The 15,000-nt window shown below is 44.8% G+C and overlaps 1 protein-coding gene across 39 annotated transcripts; it reads left to right on the forward strand.

Moving 5' to 3' along the window:
• The first annotated feature begins 8,250 nt into the window (after positions 1 to 8,250).
• LOC127001623 (uncharacterized) lies at positions 8,251 to 10,576 on the forward strand. 39 transcript variants are annotated; one of them, XM_050866488.1, is made up of 4 exons: positions 8,251 to 9,287; positions 9,378 to 9,593; positions 9,702 to 9,809; positions 9,864 to 10,576. In XM_050866488.1, the coding sequence occupies exons 1-4, from the start codon at positions 8,349 to 8,351 to the stop codon at positions 10,224 to 10,226; spliced, it is 1,626 nt and encodes a 541-aa protein (XP_050722445.1). In that variant the 5' UTR covers positions 8,251 to 8,348; the 3' UTR covers positions 10,227 to 10,576. The 39 variants fall into 39 exon arrangements, 36 of the variants coding, with proteins under 36 accessions (XP_050722445.1, XP_050722436.1, XP_050722454.1 ...); XM_050866483.1 differs by having other exon boundaries at positions 8,254 to 9,287; positions 9,378 to 9,647; XM_050866487.1 differs by having other exon boundaries at positions 8,259 to 9,287; positions 9,378 to 9,647; positions 9,702 to 9,755.
• The last annotated feature ends 4,424 nt before the right edge of the window (positions 10,577 to 15,000 follow it).

Consider the following 15,000-nt stretch of genomic DNA (forward strand, 5'->3'; position numbering starts at 1 on the left):
ACACGTACGCGCCATTCCAATGAGTCCTCCCATTTGGAAACTTGTGCTGAGGTATAACACTAAAGAATTATTTATTTATTTATTTTGAAAACAATTCGTCTTTCATGCGTCAGTTTTATTTTCCACGGTAATAACTTTTCCGATTTTTTTTCATTTTTTTTTCTTCATGAGACTCGGCTGTTCAACAGAAAAAAAAACTCAAATACATGATTCTACAAAAGGAATATCTGTCGAGTTTCATGACAGCTGATCAATCTGGGCTGAAGTAATGGCTAGACACTTCTCTCTTAAAAGCGTTCCCGCAGTAGGAAGGAGGATATACAGAAGAAGGAAGACTGTTTAGGAAGGAGGATATACAGAAGAAGGAAGACTGTTTAGGAAGGAGGATATACAGAAGAAGAGACTGTTTAGGAAGGAGGATATGCAGAAGAAGAAAGACTGTTTAGGAAGGAGGATGTACAGACGAAGGAAGACTGTTTAGGAAGGAGGATATACAGACGAAGGAAGACTGTTTAGGAAGGAGGATATGCAGAAGAAGGAAGACTGTTTAGGAAGGAGGATATACAGACGAAGGAAGACTGTTTAGGAAGGAGGATATACAGAAGAAGGAAGACTGTTTAGGAAGGAGGATATACAGACGAAGGAAGACTGTTTAGGAAGGAGGATATACAGAAGGAAGACTGTTCAGGAAGGAGGATATACAGAAGGAAGACTGTTTAGGAAGGAGGATATACAGAAGAAGGAAGACTGTTTAGGAAGGAGGATATACAGACGAAGGAAGACTGTTTAGGAAGGAGGATATACAGACGAAGGAAGACTGTTTAGGAAGGAGGATATACAGACGAAGGAAGACTGTTTAGGAAGGAGGATATACAGACGAAGGAAGACTGTTTAGGAAGGAGGATATACAGAAGAAGGAAGACTGTTTAGGAAGGAGGATATACAGAAGAAGGAAGACTGTTTAGGAAGGAGGATATACAGAAGAAGGAAGACTGTTTAGGAAGGAGGATATACAGAAGAAGGAAGACTGTTTAGGAAGGAGGGAAGACTGTTTAGGAAGGAGGATGTACAGAAGAAGGAAGACTGTTTAGGAAGGAGGATGTACAGAAGAAGGAAGACTGTTTCAGAGTTACCAGTGAACGGGATGAAAAAAAATGAAACAATGAATAACTGTTGCATTAGGAAATTGGACAGCGCGAGGAACGCCGAGTGGATGGGAGGCGTGGAGGCATGCAGTGAGCAGTTCCGGAAAACAGTTAGCATGGAAATGGCGATAGAAGAGAGAAAGGGAAGCACATCACGGCGGAATTTAAAGGCAGAAGAGGATCAGCAAGAAGAGGGCAGTTGATGACGAAGAGATTTTGCTTCATATTCTTAAACACTTCGGCGAGCGAGCACATAATATTTGACAGGAGGAGGAGGAGGAGGAGGAGGAGGAGGAAGCGCGAAGGAACGGGAGAGGAGGCATGACTTCAGGCTTTCGTAAGTTTTTTGGGGCATTTCCAGGGGTAGTTGTATGACCCTTGTGGTAGTTTAACCCTTCTTCCGTATTATGAACCTGAGAAAAAACAATCATGAAAACCTGATAAGCCTTCTCGGTCTTAGAAATTAGTGTATGTGAGGGGCGGAAGGGTACAAAATATTTGACAAGGCTTTCGTAAGGCTTTGGGGCATTTCCAGGGGTACTTGTATGACCCTTGTGGCAGGTTAAGCCTTCCTCCTTATTATGAACCTGAAAAAGAAAAGTCATGACAACCCAATTAGTCTTCTCTGCCTTAGATAACAGTGTATGTGAGGGGCGGAAGGGTCTGAAAATTCCAACCTTTAGTCCTTTACTTCCATTCTGGCGCACGTGTTGTGGGTGAAACAAATGATGCGTACAGATTGGCATCCTTGGCTATGCGCTGCGCAGTAACTCATCATTCTGTGCATGTAACGTGACCGAGCACTTCAAAAAGATATATCATTGGACGCTTCACACCTGCCGCAGCGGATGCCAGTTACCTGTACAGTCCAGGTGAGCGGCGTGTGCGCGGCCGTCGGCATGAAAGGGAATTATTACGTGCACGGGGCCGCGGGACATTTCCTATTATAACGTTGTTGTTGCGAGAATACAGAAATGTGCATTCGAGTTCTACTCTTTTTCAGGTTCAATTTTCAAATCAAACGAAATCATATGCTGCATACATTGTTGACATGGAAAACAATGACTACTACTACTACTACTACTACTACTACTACTACTACAACAACTACTACTACTACTACTACTACTACTACTACTACTACTACAACAACTACTACTACTACTACTACTACTACTACAACAACTACTACTACTACTACTACTACTACTACTACTACTACTACTACTACTACTACTACTACTACTACTACTACTACAACAACAACTACTACTACTACTACTACAACAACTACTACTACTACTACTACTACTACTACTACTACTACTACTACTACTACTACTACTACTACTACAACAACAACAACTACTACTACTACTACTACTACTACTACTACTACAACAACAACTACTACTACTACTACTTTTTTATGTTTTCCGCCTATGGCGCCGGTATGCACTCTTGGTAGGTCCTGATGGCCGGCCCCAGCCCGTTGTGGTGTAGGCAAGTGTTTATAAAGTGGCGCCATCTTGCTTGGCGCATGCTGCCACTCGGAGCTCATCATTGCCCGTCTCTTTTAGAGAGAGAATCTAGATAGGTTTGAAAGGTGGTCTTCTGGACAGCATGTGGGAAGTCTTAGGACACTCGGCGGTGACTGTAAAAACCCAGCTTGTGGCCCAGGCGGAACGCGAGCCCACGTCCTCCTGGACACGGCGCTGTCACGCTAACCACTCAGCCACTGCCTACTACAACGACTATGACAACATCGATAATGATAGCGAAAACGACAACTACGATGACAACAACAGCAACATATCCCCACCACCGCCACGCACGCGGTGTAACAATAAACAACGTAAGAAAAATATCCACAGTGAGCGAATTAAATTTCACGACCTGTTTCCGTCAGCTGCAAGCCTATTATTTTGGGCTCTCGCTATGACGTTTGAAGTATTCTCTCTCTCTCGTATCTTTTATTCATAGTTGCATTTATTATCCAACGACACATTAGTCTTATTTTTGGAATGTAAAACTCTGACCCACTGTTTTGTCTGTGTCTGTCTGTCTTTTCATCTTTTTACTATGACTCTCTTTTTGTCTCGGTCTGTTTTTTTTATTTTTTATATCTGTCTTTTTTTCGCAGTTTTTCTGTCTGTGTCTGTCAGTTTCTCGTAGTGTCTCTTTCTGTGTCCAGTAATCTGTCTGTCTGTGTTTCTCTTTATTGGCATTTCTGTTTGTCTGTCTCGTAATCGAAATATGTTTGTCTGTTTCTTGCAATCCGTCTGTCTGTCTTTTTTTCTCATTTATCATTTTTCTGTTTCTCGCATTGTGTTTCTTTCTTTTCTCTCTCTCTCTCTCTCTCTCTCTCTCTCTCTCTCTCTCTCTTAACGTCTCATTAATTAAGGGAATTCCACCTCTATACTCTAACAGACCTAATTTAGTCACTCTGAAACCCGAGACATCTTACACCCCCCTCTCTCTCTCTCTCTCGTCGTGGTGGGTGTCGGTCCGCCAATTAGGAATGACGAATCGATGTGGTGGCGCGGGGCGACACCTCGGCGGGGCTCGGCGACGGGGCGGCACCTTCGGGATAATTGGCAGGGATGGATTCTTTCTGGAGAGGGGGAAGGGTGGGGGGGAGGGGGGGGGGAGGAAGAGGAGGACAGGAGAGATGGGAAAGAAGAGAGAGGGGCTACAGAAGGGAGAGGTGGCGGGAGGGAAGGGAGAGAGGAGTTTTTTTAAATATTTTTCACAGCGAAGGAAACAGCTCAAGGGCAAAGAGAAAGAAAAAAATAATGAAAAAAAAAGTCCGCAAGGAAAGGAGGGAGGGGGAGGGAGGGTGGAAAGGGAAGGGGAGTGGGGAAAGGAGGGAAAGGAAAGGAGTGGGAAGGATAACGGGGCCAGGAGAAAAGGAGGGGGGAAGGGAGGGATGACGGGAGAGGGAAGAGGGGAAAGGAAAGAGAGGAGATAAGGAGATAGGGGAAAGAAGGGGAAGAAGGAAGGGAGGGAAGGTTTGAGGAGGAAAGTAAGACGTCTCTGGAAGGTGATTTGTCGTGTGTGTGTGTGTGTGTGTACTAGCCTTGCAACACACGTACGTACATATCTACAGAAAAAAAAAATTCTATACCATTGTGGATCTTTCCTGCCTTGCCACTCACCACCACCACCATCACCACCACCACCACAACCACCACCACCACCACCACCACCACCATCACCACCACCATCACCACCACCATTACACACTACTACATCACAACCACTACTCCTATTCCCCTCTACCACCACCACTACTATTTCTACCCCTTCTGTCACCACCACCACCACCACCAACACAACTTTTTTTTTTTTTTTTTTTTTTTTTACGTCGCGGCCTATTGCGCCGGTAGGCTTGTTCCCGGTGGATCCTGATGGTCGGTCCAAGGCTTCTTTCCGGTGGGTCCTGATGGTCGGCCCAGCCCGTTCTGGCGCAGGCGAGTGTTTATAGTGGCGCCATCTTGCATTGGCTCGTGCTGCCCTCCCGGAGCTCATCTTTGATCCTAGAATCTAGAGTCCACCACCACCACTGGTCTTCTGAACCACCACCACCACCACCACCACCAACACAACTTGCTATCCTTCCAGCCACCACCACCACTACCACCACCACCACCACTACTCCCACATTCCCCTCTACCACCACCACTACTATTTCTACCCCTTCTCTCTCACCACCACCACCACCACCACGACCACCATAAACAACAACAACAACAACACGCAGCAATCTCTCGTGGACCCGAACGTAAAATTTCTCTGATGAACACTAACAAGAAGTCTAAATGGGCTTGATATTGGAGCCTTCATTCTGTTACCTGTATGCGGCATTTTCTCTCTCTCTCTCTCTCTCTGTATGTATGTATGTATCTATCCATGCATTTATTTACCTATTTATTCATCAATCCATTTTACTATCTACATTTCTATTTGTCTATCTACATATCTATCAATCTACTTCATATATTCATCTATCTATCTATCTATCTATTTCTTCATCTCTATACCAATCCACTAATCTATCTCTCTGCCTATCAATCTACTAATATTTCTAACTATTGATATATTCATTTACCTAACAATCTACATATCTATCTCTATCTATCTATGAATTTATCTACTTCTTATTTCCCTGCTGGAGCGTTTCTAATCCACCCAGCAACACAAACAATATATTACAGGAACTACCTCCCACCACAGCGTTCTAATTAGTAGTTAATGAACACCTGTGCTAACGAAAGCCGGGTAATCAGGTGAGCTTCGCCTCCCTCCGCAGGTGAGGGAACGCACAGGTAGGTTTGGGGTGAAGGGAAGGTAAGATCTGACTATTCCTTTTTGTTTTTATGTTAAGGTAATTTTAATTCTTATTTTTTTGAGTTGTGTGTTGTGGGTTATTTCTTTTTTATATATATTTAGTTTTGCCTTTTATGTGTCTTCTATCTCTTCTCTTTCTTTTCTTTTCCTTTTATTTCACTCCATAATGTTCCCCTTTCCCCATTCCTTCCTTTCCAAAATTCCACTCCCCTTTCCCCTTCCCTTCCCTTTCATCCTCCGTTCTTTCCATTCTTTTTGCACCTAATTTGTCCGTTACAAAACAAGGAGCAACGTCAACTATCTATCTACCTGTCCATCTAGCTATCAATCCACTAAAATATCCTTTCACTTAACTGTCTATGTACCTTTATATTTTTTGCTCACAATGTCTCATATAGGCCTACTGTAACAACAAACTATTTATCTACTTATGAATCTATCTATCTATCCACTCATTCATCTACTTACCTACTTATCTTTTTTTTTTTTTACAGCGAAGGAGACCACAGGCACAAAAAACAGGAAACAACAATAAAAAAAAAGCCCGCTACTCACTGCTCCTGTAAAGAATCCGAAGAGGTGGCCGAAAGAGCAGTCTAACCACTTACTTACCTCTACCTTCAATTCGTCACCTTCGCATACAGCGCAAAAACGACCAACAACAGAAGCGACAAGCAGAGACATTTATTTCCACGGTTTTGCTCTTCGTTCTCCTTTCACCCACCGCCGCCGCAACCACCACCGCCGCCGCCGCCACCGTTCATCCGCGCCTCGCAATAACACACTCCATAAATTCACTTTTCCGCCCAATAAGCCGCGGCGTCAGGTCGAGTGCCGCGCGATGGATTTATCTGAGTTTGTCCACGTCAGCGCCCCTTCCCTCCCCTTCCATCCTTCCTTCCTTCCCCACACTCCTCCCCAATTCTCCTTTCTCCCTTTTCCTTGTTTTCTTTCCTTTCTCCTTTGTTCTCTTCCTTTCGGTTTATCTCCTCCTGCTTTCTTTCCCCTTCCTTCCCTTATCTTATTTTTCTTTTCTTTCTCCTATGTTCCCTCCCTCTCGCTTTATCTCCTTCTTCCTTTCCTCTCTCCTTCCTTCCTTCCTTCCCCACACTCTCCAATTCTACTTTCTCCCCTTTCCTTTAAATTCTTTTCTTTCTTCTATGTTCCCTTCCTTTCGCTTTACTTTCTCCTTCCTTTCCTCTCTCCGTCCTTCCTTCCTTCCTTCCCCACACTCCCCAATTCTCCTTTCTCCCTTTTCCTTGATTTTCTTTCCTTTCTCATATGTTCTCCTCCTTTCACTTTACCTCCTCTCTTTCTCTTCTCTTCCCTTCCCTTCCTTCCTTCCTTCCTTCCCTACACTCTTCCATTTCCCTTCCTTCCTTTTCCTTGTTTTTTTCCTTCCTCCTATGTTCTCCTCCTTTCGCTTTACCTCCTCTCTTTCTCTTCTCTTCCCTTCCTTCCTTATTCACAGTTATCTCTTCCATTCCCCTTCCTTTCATTCACTTTCTATCCCTTATCTTTCTTTCTTAATCCGTTCATTTCGCTTTATCCTCTTCCTCTTTCTTCCTCTTCCTTTCGTTTCCTCTCTCCATCCTTCTTTCCCAAAAACTCCTCCATTTTCCCTTCCTGTCCTTCCCTTGTTTTTCTTTTCTTTCTCCTATGTTCTACTCCTCTCGCTTTACTTCCTCCTTCTTCCTTTCCTCTCTCTTTCCTTCCTTCCTTCCTCATACTTCTATCTTTTCCTTTCCCTCCTTTCATTCACCTTCTTTCCCTCTTTTTCTTTCCTTCCTTTCTCTTCTCCTAAACTCCCTTTCTTTCACTTAATCCTCTTCTCTACTTTCATTCACTTTCTTTTTCTGTCTTTCTTACTCCTTTCCTTTCGCTTTATCCCCTATTTCTTCCTTCTCCTTCCATTCTTTCCCTTCCATTCCCTTTGCTTCCCTTCCTTTCCCACATTTATCTATCCCCTTTCTCTTCCTTCCCCTTCCCTTCTTTCCCTTTGCTTCCCTTCCTCTCCCACATTTATCTATCCCCTTTCTCTTCCTTCCCCTTCCCTTCTTTTCCTTCCATTCCCTTTGCTTCCCTTCCTTCCCCACATTTCTCTATCCCTTCCCCTGTATTCCCTTAACTTCGCAATTTTTCCTTTTTCCTCTATTCCCTTTACTTCACTTAAATATGCTCCTCTTCCTTTTCCTTCTTTCCCAATACCTCTCTTCCTATTTCCTTTCTTTCCTTTCTCCTCTATTCCCTTCCTGTTGCATTACCCCATTCCCCTTCCCTCCCCTTTCTTCCTCACATTTTTTCTCCCATGCCCCTTCCCTCCTTTCACTTGCCTTTCTTTTCCATCTATTTCCTTCCTCTCTCCTTCCCTTTCCTTTCCTTCCCTCGCTTTTGCTTCGCTAACTTTTCTTGACCTTCTCCTCTCTTCGCTTGGTTCTGTTCCTTGTTATTGTTTTCTTTGTGTTCTCGTTTTCTTTTATATTTCCCGTTTATTTATTTTTTATTTTTTTTTACCTCGAGGTCACTCTTCGTTGCTTTCCGAGCATGGGTTCGTTTGCTCCACCATCGGGTGATGTTTCGAAGATTTTTGGGTTAAATTTTGCTGTTTTTATTGCTTTTTTTTCATTTTGTTTTTCTCTTTTCAGTTTAACCCGCCCCACCTCTCTCTCTCTCTCTCTCTCTCTCTCTCTCTCTCTCTCTCTCTCACTTTTTCCGACAAACAATTTGGGCAACAACATTGACAGTAGCGAGGCAAGGTTTCGGCGCTCAGGGAGGGGCTGCCTCCACCATCTCTAATTGGTGTAACTGCCACAGTTTCGTTCATTGTAAGAAATATCAAAATAAACATTAAAAATGTTCAATAAAATCTTCTACAAACAGAACATCCGACGCGTTGTTCCCGGTACTTGCCTCGTGGTGGGCGACGCCGGCGCCGGGGCGAGGAGCCTCGCGAAGGTGAAGCTCACCCTCCAGCTTAGGAGAGGGTGCTGGCGAACCACCTCACGGAAGGTGGCCGTCTTCACCTTCCAGGAGGCGTCTGGCCACGTCTCTTCCCATGCCCTGCTGGACCTGGAGTACCTCTTCAGGTGCAGCAGCAAGCCAAGTGCCGGCACCATGCAGGTCAAAATCTGTGTAGTGCTGCGCTGCGGCGGGAAACGCGTGGCCCGCGCTGACCTGGAAGATTTTCTCGGCCAGCTGCTGCGGGGTGGCCGCCTGGACTCTTTCTTCCTGTATATACACGAAGAAAAAGTCGCCCTCCTGCAGGCCAATCAGCCGATTACGGACCAAGGTACGGAATGGCTTTTTGAGGGAGAGCCACGAGGCACGCACACAATGGTTAAGGCTGAGACTCTTGAAGAATATGATGATACTAACGAATTGGAAGACTATACTGACGAACACAACAAAGAATGGAAGGCTTACCTCGAAAAGGTATTCTCCGTTGAGGATGAAGATGACATCGACGAACTGGAAGACAGCGATGAAGAAAAGTACAAAGAATGGAAGGCTTATCTCGAAAAGGTATTCTCCGTTGAGGATGATGATGACATCGACGAACTGGAAGACAGCGATGAAGAAAAGTACAAAGAATGGAAGGCTTACCTCGAAAAGGTATTCTCCGTTGAGGATGATGATGACATCGACGAATTGGAAGACAGCGATGAAGAAAAGTACAAAGAATGGAAGGCTTATCTCGAAAAGGTATTCTCCGTTGAGGATGATGATGACATCGACGAACTGGAAGACAGCGATGAAGAAAAGTACAAAGAATGGAAGGCTTATCTCGAAAAGGTATTCTCCGTTGAGGATGAGGATGACATCGACGAACTGGAAGACAGCGATGAAGAAAAGTACAAAGAATGGAAAGCTTATCTCGAAAAGGTATTCTCCGTTGAGGATGAAGATGACATCGACGAACTGGAAGACAGCGATGAAGAAAAGTACAAAGAATGGAAGGCTTATTTGGAAAAGGTATTCTCCGTTGAGGATGAAGATGACATCGACGAACTGGAAGACAGCGATGAAGAAAAGTACAAAGAATGGAAGGCTTATCTGGAAAAGGTATTCTCTGTTGAGGATGATGATGATGCAAACGAGGTGACCTCCGAGTTGCGGGAAGCCTCCGATGCAGGAAATGAAGGAGCAGAAGAGGTGACCTCCGAGTTGCGGGAAGCCTCCGATGCAGGATATGAAGGAGCAGAAGAGGTGACCTCCGAGTTGCGGGAAGCCTCCGATGCAGGAAATGAAGGAGCAGAAGAGGTGACCTCCGAGTTGCGGGAAGCCTCCGATGCAGGAAATGAAGGAGCAGAAGAGGTGACCTCCGAGTTGCAGGAAGCCTCCGATGCAGGAAGTGAAGGAGCAGAAGAGGTGACCTCCGAGTTGCAGGAAGCCTCCGATGCAGGAAATGAAGCAGCACGCGAAGCGACGTCCCCAGACCAGGAAGTTCCCCATCAAGGCGAGTCCTCTGCACCAGTGGCCGTCTCTGCCACCCCCGCCGCTGCCTCTCACGCTTACCGCAGCCTGGCTGTGCCTCATAGATTCATCAGCCGCCTTGCAGGCCCCGAGGACCGCCACCTCGAGGATCTGCGGCGGAGCTATGGGGTACAAATCACGCTGATTAAGCGAACCCTCCATGTGAAGGGCCACAGAGACTCAGTTCTGCAGTGCCACAACTTCATTCGTGCCAAAATAGCAGAGTGGCGGAGGTGCGAGGCCGCTGAGGCTCATTAAGCGACCTACAGCCACCTGGGACGGTCCGGTAACAATGCTCGTGACCTGACGCCTGACGGGGAAAATTAAGCTGCAGACGAGGCGACCCCCGAGTTGCGGGAAGCCTCTGTGAAGGAAAAGGTGCTGGCGAAGAGGCGACCTCCGAGTTGCGGGAAGCCTCTGTGAAGGAAAAGGTGCTGGCGAAGAGGTGACCTCCGAGTTGCGGGAAGCCTCTGTGAAGGAAAAGGTGCTGGCGAAGAGGTGACCTCCGAGTTGCGGGAAGCCTCTGTGAAGGAAAAGGTGCTGGCGAAGAGGTGACCTCCGAGTTGCGGGAAGCCTCTGGTGTATATATCTTATCTTATCGTTTCTTATTATCTAGACGTTATGCAACTGTTGTACTTGTCATCCACTGCACTTCCGTTGTTATTGTATCAGTAATGGTAATAATGATAATAACAAAATTACTACTACTACTACTACTGCTGCTACTACTACTACTACTACAGAATGGAACAGGCTGAGCAGTCGTGTGGTGAGTGCCATACAATTGTCACATTCAAAAATAGATTAGATACATTATTAGATTCACGGGAACTTAGGTTCAAAGGAGCTGCCTTGTACAGGCCTACCGGCCTCTTGCAGACTCGTACGTTCTTATGTTTTTATGTTCTTAAAGCTCTTTATTCCCTTTCTTTCCCTTTATTCCGTTCTCCTTCCCTTCCCTTTCCTTCTCCTTTCCACTTTCCAGTACCCTTCCCCTCCATCTTCTTTCTTCCTTTCCATTCCTCTACTTTCTACATGAAGAACAAAAATAGCAAAAACAAAAACACGAATATGATGAAAAAAAAGAGGAGAAAAGGTGATGATGATGATGATGATGATGGTGATGAAAAACACAGCACGGCCTCCACAAAATAAGGTACTCACACAAAGCCCGGGGGATCGAGGCCTCACCTGGACGCCCTTATTGCCCGGCGCGCGGCAGGTAACAACAGGTAGCAGCGGGAGTCTTACCTGTGGAGAACAAAGGTGAAGTTAGCTACACACGCAGGGCACAGGTGAACAGGGGGGGGAGCTCTTGTGACAATGGAGACCAGAGAGTTATACATACACACGTACATACATATAGACATACAGACAGGCAGACAAACATGCATACGTACATACACACAAAAGCAGTTTCCTTTCTTTCCTTCCTTCCTTTTTTACTTTCATCCCTTTTTTTCCCTTTCAGTTTCCTCCCTTTCCCTCTCTTCTCTTCCGTCCCTTTTCATCCTTTTCTCCTCCTTTAGTTTCCTCTCTCCTTTTTTATTTTTTCCTCCCCTTTCTTTCCTTATCTTCTCTTCCATTTCTTTTCATCCTCTTCTTTCTTCTTTGTTTTTCTCCCTTTCTCTTCCCTTTTCTATTCTTCCCTCTCCTTTCTTTCCTTATCTTCTTTTCCGTCTCTTTTCATCCTCTTCTTCCTCCTTTGGTTTCCTCCCTTTCTCTTCCCTTTTCTATTCTTCCCTCTCCTTTCTTTCCTTATCTTTTTCTCCATCTCATTTCATTCCCTTCTTCCTCCTTTAGTTTTCTCCCTCCTTTTCTATTCTTTCCTCCTCTTTCTTTCCTTATCTTCTTCTCCATCTCTTTTCATCCCCTTCCTCCTCCTTTGGTTTCCTCCCTTTCTCTTCCCTTTTCTTTTCTTCCCTCCCCTTCCCTTCCCTTTCTTTCTCTTCTCTGCTCTTTTCCTTCCGTTTCCCTTTCCCTTTTCTACTATACAGCGCCTCCCCCATACACACACACACACACACACACACACACACACACACACACAGAAAAACAGGTACAAATTAAGACGCCTGAGTGAACACACGAGAACTCAAAAGGAAAAAAACAAATACAAAAGAACAAGAACAATAAAACATTCCCTTTGGTGGATTACTTTCTTCACGCAAAACACTGCCTCCCTTTTTTTGTCCCTTTGCTGCCGCGCTTTGACTAAAAACAAAAGAAAATAGAAAAAAACCCACGGTGAATAAAAGTTACGGATCTCTCTCTCTCTCTCTCTCTCTCTCTCTCTCTCTCTCTCTCTGTACATAATAAAAACGGGGAGGGTGAGAGGGTAAGGAGGAGGAACACAAGAGAACACAAAGAAAGAACAAATAACAGCAGACCTGCTGGTCCTTTCGAGGCTGTTTGTGACAAGCTACACTAACTATCTAATCAAAGGTGGGAGATGAAGGACAGCAAAGGCGAAGGCTCCACCCCAGCCCCCATCCCTCCAGCCAAAGCTGGCAGGAAAGGAAAAAGAACCATGCAGCATGGAAAAACTGCATGGAAATTATGTAGGAAAGAGGAAAGAACTACCATTACTGCTACCACTAACCGGGAGATAAAAGCGGACAAGGACACCAGTATTCGAAAAAACTTAACGTTATTACGACAAAGAGTAATATCTTAGTTGCTGGTTGGATTCAAAATACTTGTCTAATCTATTCTTGAAGGCCGTAACTGTTGTACCATCAATGACATCACAGGGTAGAGGGTTCCAAACATTAACGACTCGATTGAAGAAGTGTTTAGCTTCGTACGACGAGAATCTTTTACCACTTATCTTCAAATTGTGATTTCTTCTTGTTCTATTTGATCGATCAATTGTAAAGTAATCTTCCGCATTAACATCACTGAATCCTTCAAACATTTTAAACACTTTTATTAGATCGCCTCGCATTCTTCGTTTTGATAGGCTGAATAAATTTACTTATTTAAGCCTTTGTTCATAAGATAAATTTCTCAACCTTGGAATCATTTTTGTTACTCTCCGTTGAGCCCGTTCTTTTCTACGTCTTTTCTGTAACAGGGAAACCAAACTGTACACAGTAACACAGTACTCTAGATGAGGAGGAGGAGGAGGAGGAGGATAGAGAAAAAAAAAACCCAATAGCGAGGACTTATAAGGATGAGGGTTTGAGGGAGATAAGGAGAAGAAGCAGAAGAAGGAGGAGGAGGAGGATAGAGAAAAAAAAATAGCGAGGTCTTATAAGAATGAGGGTTTGAGGGAGATAAGGAGAAGAAGCAGAAGAAGGAGGAGGAGGAGGAGGATAGAGAAAAAAAAAATAGCGAGGACTTATAAGAATGAGGGTTTGAGGGAGATAAGGAGAAGAAGCAGAAGGAGGAGGAGGAGGATAGAGAAGAAAAAAAACAATAGCGAGGACTTATAAGGATGAGGGTTTGAGGGAGATAAGGAGAAGAAGCAGAAGGAGGAGGAGGAGGTAATATTATGAGTCTTCTTTATACCCGTTTCTTTCCTGTCCTCTGCCCATACCTTGACCTGAGATGGGAGTTCACTGCAGGCCCTTCCCCTCCCGTTTTTTTTCCCTTCATTCTTTCTCTCCATTTCCCTTCCCTTTCTTTCCCTCCCGTTCCCCTTCTTTTCCTTTTCTTAATTTTCCTCCCCTCCCTTCTCTTCACATTTTTTCCTTCCCTTTCCCATTTCCCTTTTCCGTGTCCCTTTCATGTCTTTCTCCCTCCTCCATTTACCCTTTTTTTTCTCTCCATTCTTTTCCTTCCCCTTCTCGCTTTCGTTTTTCGTGTTCCATTCATGTATTTTCCTTTTCCTTCCTTTCCTTTCTCTTTTCTCCTTTCCTCTCCATTCCCTCTTCCCTTTATCGTATCCCTTTCATGCCCTTTCCTCCCGCTCCCTTCCATTCCCTTCTCTCTATCCTTTTCCTCCCCCTTCTCGTGTCCCTTTCACGTCTTTTCCTCTACTTTTCTCTCCGTTTCCTCTTCTCTTTCTTCCTTCATAATCATTCATCCTTCTTTCCCTTTCTCTTCTTTCCCTTCTTTCCTCCTCCCTTTCATGCCTCTCCCTCCTTCATTCACCTGGTTCTTTTTTTCCCATCTTCTCTCTCTCCTCTCAAGGGTAGTGCGCTGATGTAGATGCGTCTCCTTAATGCCTTTGTAACGGTTTCCCCATCTTCATCTCCCTCTACCGTTTTCACCCAGCACTTTATGGCTTTTTCTCAATTCTCCTTCATCGTCTCCTCTGTTCGCTTTCCTCTACTGTCTCCATCCTCTTCTTCATTTTCTTTTTGGTTCTTCTTCTCCTTCGTAATGGCAGTTCTTATCTACTTCGTCTTCTCTCATCTTCTTTCTCTTCATTATTTTCTTTCGCCTCCTTCTTCTTATTTATGGTGGTAGCACCCTCTCTTCACCTTCCTCTACCACCCCTTTCATCATTTTCTTCCTCCTCCTCCTCCTCCTCCTCCTCCTCCTCCTCCCTCCTCCTTTTCCTTCTTCTTCTTTGTAATGGTGGTCGCTTCTCTTCGTCTTCCTCTACCATCTTCTCCATTCCTTTCATCTTCCTTCTCCTTCTCCATGTTTTTTGTGATAGTTTTTTTCTTCTTCTTTTTTTACAGCAAAGGAGACAGCACAAGGGCACAAAAAAAAAAAAAAGCCCGCTACTCGCCCCTCTTCGTTTTCTCTCCCATCTCCAATCACTTCATCACTTTCCTTCTCCTCCTCCTCCTCCTCTTCTTCCTCCTCCTCCTCCCTCTTCTACTATCGATACCGCTACTCTTGATAGAATGATATAGATTACAAGTTGAGGCCCGTGCAACGACAGCCAATACTTCATCTTCCCCTCTTATCTCCTCCTCCTCCTCCTCCTCCTCCTCCTCCTCCTCCTTCTTCTCCTCCTCCTCCTCCCTCTTCTTCTATTGCTGTTTCCATTATGATGATGTGATGATAAAGATTAGGTGTTGAGGCCTACGTGAGGACAGCCTATTCTTCATCGTCTTCCTCCTTTTCCTCCTCT

The sequence above is a fragment of the Eriocheir sinensis genome, chromosome 21, assembly GCF_024679095.1.
Source record: "Eriocheir sinensis breed Jianghai 21 chromosome 21, ASM2467909v1, whole genome shotgun sequence".
Classification (NCBI taxonomy): Eukaryota; Metazoa; Arthropoda; class Malacostraca; order Decapoda; family Varunidae; genus Eriocheir; species Eriocheir sinensis.